The sequence below is a fragment of the Phalacrocorax carbo genome, chromosome Z, assembly GCF_963921805.1.
Source record: "Phalacrocorax carbo chromosome Z, bPhaCar2.1, whole genome shotgun sequence".
In the NCBI taxonomy this organism is placed as follows: Eukaryota; Metazoa; Chordata; class Aves; order Suliformes; family Phalacrocoracidae; genus Phalacrocorax; species Phalacrocorax carbo.
The window spans coordinates 22,393,104-22,401,264 of NC_087548.1; the positions used below are offsets into that span (position 1 = coordinate 22,393,104).

At 45.5% G+C, this 8,161-nt stretch overlaps 1 protein-coding gene across 1 annotated transcript; it reads right to left on the minus strand.

Annotated features, from left to right (window-relative positions):
* Nucleotides 1-1,565: 1,565 nt before the first annotated feature.
* PLK2 (polo like kinase 2) lies at nucleotides 1,566-7,638 on the minus strand. The gene is made up of 14 exons (XM_064437975.1): nucleotides 7,344-7,638; nucleotides 6,804-6,911; nucleotides 6,528-6,644; nucleotides 6,203-6,332; nucleotides 5,833-5,920; nucleotides 5,319-5,414; nucleotides 4,892-5,090; nucleotides 4,651-4,798; nucleotides 4,134-4,231; nucleotides 3,375-3,498; nucleotides 2,873-3,113; nucleotides 2,644-2,773; nucleotides 2,449-2,559; nucleotides 1,566-2,327 (listed from the first exon to the last, which is right to left on the minus strand). The coding sequence occupies exons 1-14, from the start codon at nucleotides 7,569-7,571 to the stop codon at nucleotides 2,136-2,138; spliced, it is 2,010 nt and encodes a 669-aa protein (XP_064294045.1). The 5' UTR covers nucleotides 7,572-7,638; the 3' UTR covers nucleotides 1,566-2,135.
* Between the last annotated feature and the right edge of the window lie 523 nt (nucleotides 7,639-8,161).

The window sequence follows — 8,161 nt, forward strand, 5'->3', positions numbered from 1 at the left end:
TCTATATGCTTATTGGTGTCATAAACAAAAAATGAGATCTTACTTTGTAAGAGAAAAAGGTTCAACCAGCAGCTGTATGTGTGCAACAGAATTAAGTCATGGGCTCCTAGGAATAAAATCATTACCCCTTGAAGAAACTAGACAGCTGAGAAGCTGAATTCTGCTCACTATAGCAAGCATATATTTAACTTCACTGAACTGCCTAGAGTTACATTAATGAATCCATCAGAAGAACTCAATTAGGTCTTCCTGTCTAGACTTAAGATGTAAATAAATATTACCTAATGCATAATATTCAATACAAGGAAAACAATCACACTTATATACACTTGCTGCAAGATGAAGCAAGCCAGTGATACCTCCTCTGCTCACTATTTAGAGCTGACATCTGTATTTTGTTTAAGTTCGCACTTTCTCACATTGACTGCCTGTTCCTTGCATTCAGCTCCTTCGATTGAAACTGATGGCAATTGAGGTCTCTCTTTCAGAAAAGACAGAATTCTGTTATATGAAGATTAATCCAAATAAGCAATTTAACTACTGCTTGCAGCTGCATCAGAAAAGTAGCTTGAAGACAGCTATGTGTTTATTTCTTGAAGACAGCTATGTGTTTATTTAGGTCCAGGTGCTACATAATATCTAGAGAGAAATTAACCCAGCCTACAAGTAGATGTTCCACCCCTGCTCTGAGTCACAAGTCCTCAATAATCCCATCTATTTGCATAGTTTAACTGACAAACGGCATTGCTTTCAGTTTAGGAAAGCAATTGCTCTAGTAAACATACACTTACTAGCAGTGGGATGGCACTAAGCAGCAGGCCATCCCTATGCTGTCCTCAGCAGTTCTGAGCTACTTTACAGAGACATTACAGCATACCATAAATGGTGTTTGACTTAACATTGTGTTTGTTTATGGTATCAACTTGCTAAAGCCCAAAGTTGATACTAAGTCAGCCTTTAATGTTCTCACCTTTTTGATTTTACTTTACTGGGGTTACCATTTAACCAAGGGCAGAAAGACACACACACAATAAAGCACGATAGAAGGAAAGCACAAGTGCTAGGTGTGGACAATTCATTCTACCACTGAGGTGTCAGGATACTTCAGTTGCTTGATAAGAGCAACACTTCCACAGCAAGTAGAGGAGGAAGCTTATACAGCTTATCATTATAGCTACTGTCCACCAAGTATCATCCAGAAGTAAGGAGTTCATTTCAGCCAGTGTAAGACATCAGTATAAATTCTGGGATGTAATATCTTGAGAAGATCCATACTTTTGGTTTTAGGCCCTAGGACAATAAGTGAGTGTCAGGGCCTACGTCATTACTCTGCAAGTTCCATGTGCTGTTATTTTAGGGTTGCTGCTATAATAAGCAGCAGCACATTGGTGCCTTTGACTACAAATGTGCATAGACATGGACAAACTGCTCAATGTTAGAGCCTGTCTTTCATATCCTGACATGTAGCAGACTTCTTTAAAATAGCATAAGGAAAACAGACCTGCAAGATCTTTGGTAATGTAACCATGTTAAGTTGTAATGTAAAAACGAGTGGAAAACAATACTTCAAATCTGTCCACTTTATTGCCAACAGATTTGTTTTAAATATAAAGGTCCAAAAAAAAAGTTGTGTAATAAATACTTCACTTCAGGCTGTAGGCTGTAATAAATAAAAAAATTATTAACAAGGAATGCACTTTGCCAGCCCCAAGTGTGGGTATTTTTGAAAAATAAGGGAGAGAAAAAAAAGTATGGCCATAGTTCACAGTTAAGGAGCCAGAAGCTGCTCATTACAGCTATTCCACAACAATGGAGCTCTCCCTTCCCTCCCTATCCAGATGCATATTCACAGTTTAACTCCATCAGAAATGCTCTCTTACTCTCCTCAGTTCAGGTCAAAAATATCCTTAACACACACACGAAGCAAGGAAAACTATGGTCCGAAGAACTCCTTGTCACACCATTTTAGTCCAACAGTACGTTTAGACTCCTAATAGATGTGTGCCCAGCACACTAGGACAGTCAAGTTTTCGTACCACCACACATCCATCATCAACATACTAGTTGCTCCACTATCCCCACTATAGATTTCACAGTGAACAACAGGGTCCATTTGGTTTAACAGTCAGTCCCCTTCAGTTACATCGCTGCAGCAGCATGTTCAGAGCATACTCCATTCTGTGTTTTAGTTCCAACGAGCATCCAGAAACCAGAAGAGTTGTCAGACGAAATGTTGTGGATATCCTGTCTTCATTGATATAGGTAAGGAGATACTCCTCACTTTGATTGCAAATGATGATTTTCGTGTGATCGTGATAGAAGTTCACCTGTAAAAGAGAAGCAAGATCCTGTTTGTATACTTTCTTCTCTCAGTTTCTGGCACTTGTCTAGTTTTATTGCAATAAAGTATTTTAGATACGTTTTCTCTGGTGATACTACCAAACTTACTTGAAACGTGCCATCATTGAAGAGCATCATTAATGCTTTATCAGATTTAAGCCACTGTAGGAGGTAAAGCCTGGGCCTGCGTACATCTGTTAGGCTGGGCAAATCTCCTCCCTAGGAAAGGGAGCAGACACTATGTTAAGCACTCAGTTCAAAATTTGTTTTTACAGCTCAGGATCCAGAAGGTGCTGAACTTACATCCATGAGGTTCTCTTCCATGTAGTGAGAGAAATACTTCAGTACAGTTACTTGGCTGATGAACTGTTCAGGAGCCTCTGAGGCTGAGAAGACAGAGCACTGGCCTAGCTCAGCATAGTAGTGGACTGTTCTGTAAGAGGAAAAATAAAGTAAGAAGGTTAGAGATTAAATAAAAGCATTTAATGTTTAAACCACCTTAGTGAGTTGGCAGTTTTGTAATCATTCTTACTTTTTGTCTGGCAGAAGGCTCATATGTGCCCCGTTGTTGAAAAGGACACCAACAGTGTGATCTGACAGCTGGTATCCAAAGCCATACTTGTTAGAATAGTCCACCCATTTTGTAACCCACTGGAAGGATGCTGTCAGCTGTTCTTTGGGAATGCTGTCTGCTTCTGGCATGTTCTCCAGACATCCTCGCAATACTCTTGCGACTGTATCAGCAACACTGCCCATGGTACTGTCTTCCAGGCCTGAAAGAAGGATTATTAGACTGACAAGAGCACACAGACCAAGCTTTAATTCTAAACCCTTCAGTTATCTAGACTATAATTTTAAGTTTAGCCTTTATGGCTTTCCAGTTTTAATTCTTCCAAAATATTGGCCGTAAAATTTAGAGCATCAAAAATAGGGGGTGGGGAGGAAAGCAGCTGTTCATTTCAAGCTTCTAAGTCTGAGACATGAAGAAAGTAAAGGTGGGATTAGAATTAGAGATTACATTTTGCTGCACTTACATTCACTGCTACTGCTACAGCTTCCCAAAGTTCCTCTGACTATCATCCGAATAGAGTCTCCAATCTGCTTAGTTTCTGGTAATGCTCCCGGCTTTCCTACTGTTGTGATAAGAGGCTGGATCTCCTGGAAGAGATGTCAGACATGTAAACATCAAACATAACTTAAGCCAAGGCTTATACACAAGTTTTGCACGGCTCTCCTGTCTCTCAGGAAAGGATAAATTCTAGGGAAACTGGTATTAATGTTTCCAGCAAGTACAAAGAATTGCTGTTAGACTGAACTTGAAGCACACCAGGTCTTTCCATTCTTTAGATCTTTAATTTGCATCCTACATGCTATTAATCAGTCTTTTGCTCTCCCGCCCTAGCAAGGGAACAGCTGTGTGCAGGTCTGAACACCAAATGGTAAGAGTTAGATCTCAGCAGTTTATTCTTTAAGAAGTCCTAGTTAATAATAAACTGAAGCCCTGTATTTGGAATATTAGGAAAGAACACCTGGCAGCCAAGTTACCACATAGACAACAATGGAGTCTAGGCAGATACTATAATTACCCAAAAGCCAAAATTGATAGTCTCCTTACAAAGGCTACCATACCTTGGTGAAGCTTGGTTAAGCCCTCTTAAAGCAACTCTGCTAATCATTTAAGCTTGATTATGCTGTGTACAGCCCCTGCTCTGATATTCAAGTCAAATATAATTTAATTATAGCAACTCCACCCAACTGTTATTGGATTTGAATTGAACTGCACTTGCATTTACCTCATCTGTTCTGTGTTTTTGAGGCTGCTGGGTTATCGATGTCTTCTTCAAATCATGCCTGAGCTTGTAGATTTCTTCGTCTTCTTTAGCTAGTCTGTCTGTAATACAGGAAAAAATACTTAATGCTGTATCTGGAAGTGCTGTTCAATTACACAAAGCCCATGAATTTTGCTGCAGAAAGCTCATTGTCTCCCTCCAGTAGCTTCCTCTAAGCCTGCCATGGCATCACTGCTCTGGGAGACTATTACACAGAGATCACTAAGAGACTAAACTTTAATAGATGTTACAGACTAACAGATGCCCAATATATATTGTCAGTACACCATAAGGAGCATCTACTTAAGTTGGTGTAAGTTTCAGGCTACCGAATATAATGATTGATAAGGAGGTCAGAACTAACCCAGGGAAGCTCTGAGACATAAATACAACTGCTCCATTCCTATCTCATAGCTGTACATTACTAGCATGACATTGATGGCCCAGAGACAGATTTCAAGTATAGCTACAATCCACTTACTATGTGCGTCGAAGTATCTGGCTTTATCCTTTTTACCACCAAAGAGAGCAGCAGCTGCTTTTTTGAAGAAATTTTTAGCAGGACTTGACAAATGGAAATCAGGAACGGTGTGACAACAGCTAGCAGAAAGTCTATCGGGTGTAAAGCCCTGTGGAAGTGAGAATCAAAAAGTAATTTTTAGACCATAGAGTGCATTTTTAGGGTGCATATTTTTTCAGCCAGAACACTCAACAGTACAAACCTGTAAGAAAAATTCATGCCGAATTATTTCATCTAAACTGGGCCGATCTTCAGGATTTTTTGACAACATGCTAGCTATTAAGTGTTTTGCAGGTGCCAGGAGAGATGAAGGCAGGCTGTATCTTGCTTCCCTTATACATCTGTAGGTTTCTTTAAGATTTGTGGTCTCAAACGGGGGTCTTCCCAACAGCATTGTATACCTGTTTAAGAGCAAAGGAAACCAACTTTATTTATTTTACACACCCACAATAGTTATCTACAATACTGAAAAGGATTTGTCTGTCTCCTAACAGAAAGGAGACTTTTTGCACTTGGGCTATATGTGTAGGAAGGCCTGTAAACTGATGCAGTATTGTATCCCCTTTGAACTCTTAAAAGCCTAAGCCAGTGATAGAAATATTTCATTTCTAAGGCAGTGAAGTACTTACATTACACAGCCTAAGGCCCAGATGTCAGATTCACAGCTGTGCCCTTGTTTATTGAGAACTTCTGGAGAGAGGTAATTTGGTGTGCCACATATTGTTCTGCAAATCAAAGAGGCCACAGAGGCAGTTAGTATTTCAGATAGAAAGAGGAGAGAAGCTGTTTTTCACAGGGCAAGTTTTCCTCTCAGGCTTGGACAAGAACTTAGAGACTCCTAAAGAGGAGCTGTATGAATGTTAATAGTGTAAACATGTCTCATGGTATGTGAGCACACATACAGTATACTTGAACAGCAGGCTCATATCTGCACTATTCGTCAGTCAGGTATCCTGCCTCTGACATTTGCTATTTTGCAAATGCTCAGAGGAAAGCAAAAGTCAAAATACGGCAGCCTGTTTCCTAGAAGGGGAAATCTTGATCCCAGGGGAAATTAGTTTTTGCTGTGGAACTGGATTTCTCATTTCTAGATGAATTTGGTTTCATTTGCTGCTAGACTTTACATTTTTTTGATGTTCCTACCTCCTCCTGTGCTCCAGTGGTTCCAGCCTAGCTGCCAAGCCAAAGTCACCCAGTTTTAGCTCCATGTTCTCATTAATGAAGAAGTTACCTAGCAGACACAGAAATTCCAGTTAGTCCTTCTCTTGCAAGGTCAGAATGCATTTGCGACAGGTGCTGAGTCATACTTTGCTCAAAGCCAGAAGCTAGCCAAGATTGTTTTTTTTTTTAAGTAGGAATGCTTAATGTCATCCCTTAAGCACTTCAAGTTTCCACTGTAAAGACAGGCTGAGCTGATTCTACTAATTAAGCAATCACCATACAAGTGTAAAGTGGTACAGTGCTGACAGGGCTGGAGAAGCATGTTTTGAAGTCAACAAGGTGCAGAACTTACCTAGTTTAAGATCCCTGTGCAAGATTTCCTGTTCATGAAGATACTTTAGGCCTGACACAATTTGCCTGAGGTAGTATCGCACTTCTGGTTCTGTCAATACCTTCCTCGCTTTTAAGATGTGAGCCATCGACTGCAGAGGAAAAACAAAGGCAGAAATGTCACTGAATGTTCAAGCACAGAATTCAGCTTAAGCAAAAGTAAATCAATGCATGGAGAAATGACAGCTAAAGAAGACATGAAAAAAATACCTTTTACATATCACACATTTAAATTAGTTGCAGATTCCAGGTAAGTAAATACTGGATTTCTCCCAGTTGATGCTCACCCTTCTACTGCAGTACTCCAGAAGAATGTAAATATTCTCTCTGTCTTCAAAGTAGTGGTAAAACTGTACAACATGTCTATGATTAAGCATTCTGTGCAGCTCAATCTCTTTATCAATCTGAAGAGACAAGAAGGGGAAAAAAAAAGTGTTGCTAGCCTTGCATCCACCAGGTTCAGTGGATGGCTTTATCAGAACCATTTCAGGAAAAGGGCTGGGCAATTCAGCATACAAAGAGAGTTCAAGGAGAAAAAAAAAAAGTCATTCATGCACACACACCTTTTCCCTTTGATGAGGTTTTGCTACTCTGCTGTGAGGAATGATTTTTGCAGCATAAACTTTATTTGTTGTTAAATCTGTCATCTCATAACATTTGGCGAATCCACCCTAGAGAGACACACGAGAAAAAGGCAATTATAGCAGGTATGAAAGAAGTCCCACACTTAGTCATTCACCAGCTCACATATTAGTCAAGGAGCGCGACTTCCTTCGCAAAGGACAATCTGGTAAAAGGCAGGCGATGAACCTGAGAGCTATCGAAGGTTCGCGTTGCGGTTTTCCCCCACCCCGCGTGCAACACCGAAGTGGTTTTTGTAGGCTTGCCCGAGCTGATGGCACGGTTCCGCCCGGATGCAGGGGCGGAGGGGGGGCTGCTCGGACCCGCCGCGGCCGGAGCGGGGCGCAGCAGGGGCAAACCGGGGTCCGTGCGGGTCGGGGGCGGCGCGGCCCGGCACCCCCGAGGGCAGCAGAGGCAGCGCCCGGCCCTGCGCCCCGCGCCGCCGAGGAGGAGGGCGGCACCCGGCCCGCCACGGTTATTACCTTTCCAAGCACCTTCCCGCGACAGTAGCGCTTCCCCGTTGTGGGGTCGGTTATAATCCGGGAGACCTCGGCGGCGAGGTGGGCGTGCTGGTACGGGTGCTGGTGCGGGGGGTCCTCCGCCTTCTTCCTCCGCGACTCGCCAGCGGCCGCCCTGCCCAGCGCCGCCTCGCAGCCCTTGGCGCCGCCGGTGCCGCCCGGCGGGTAGGCGATGGTCCGCAGCAGTTCCATCACCGCGCCTTGCCTTGCCCCTCCTCACCTCCACGCCCCGCTCCCGATGCGCTCCTGACCCCAGCAGCCCTCCGGCTCGTCCCTTATATGACGGGCGGTGGCTCCGCCCCGGCCCCGCTCCGCCCGCCCGCCCGCCCGCCTTGGCCCGGCCCCCGGCCCCGCTCCGCCCGCCCGCCGGGCCCGGCCCCCGGCCCCGCTCCGCCCGCCCGCCGGGCCCGGCCCCCGGCCCCGCTCCGCCCGCCCGCCTTGGCCCGGCCCCCGGCCCCGCTCCGCCCGCCCGCCGGGCCCGGCCCCCGGCCCCGCTCCGCCCGCCCGCCGGGCCCGGCCCCCGGCCCCGCTCCGCCCGCCCGCCTTGGCCCGGCCCCCGGCCCCGCTCCGCCCGCCCGCCTTGGCCCGGCCCCCGGCCCCGCTCCGCCCGCCCGCCTTGGCCCGGCCCCCGGCCCCGCTCCACGCGACCGCCTGGCCCGGCCACTGGCCCGGCCGAGCCCCGGGGCGGCCCGAAGGGAGCAGGGCCGGGTCGGGCCGCCGTGCCTGGGCCTGAGCTGCCCTACCCTGGTGGCCGCAGCCGTGCGGCGGGAGCGGGACCGCAG

What these genes read in the sequence shown, in the direction of transcription:
- PLK2 (XM_064437975.1), bottom strand. Translation starts at nt 7,571, where the DNA reads ATGGAACTGCTGCGGACCATCGCCTACCCGCCGGGCGGCACCGGCGGC. An exon ending in GCACAGGGATCTTAAACTAG is followed by an intron (nt 5,921 to 6,202) that starts GTAAGTTCTGCA and finishes TGTGTCTGCTAG; the next exon opens with GTAACTTCTTCATTAATGAG. An exon ending in CAGATACTTCGACGCACATA is followed by an intron (nt 4,232 to 4,650) that starts GTAAGTGGATTG and finishes CCTGTATTACAG; the next exon opens with ACAGACTAGCTAAAGAAGAC.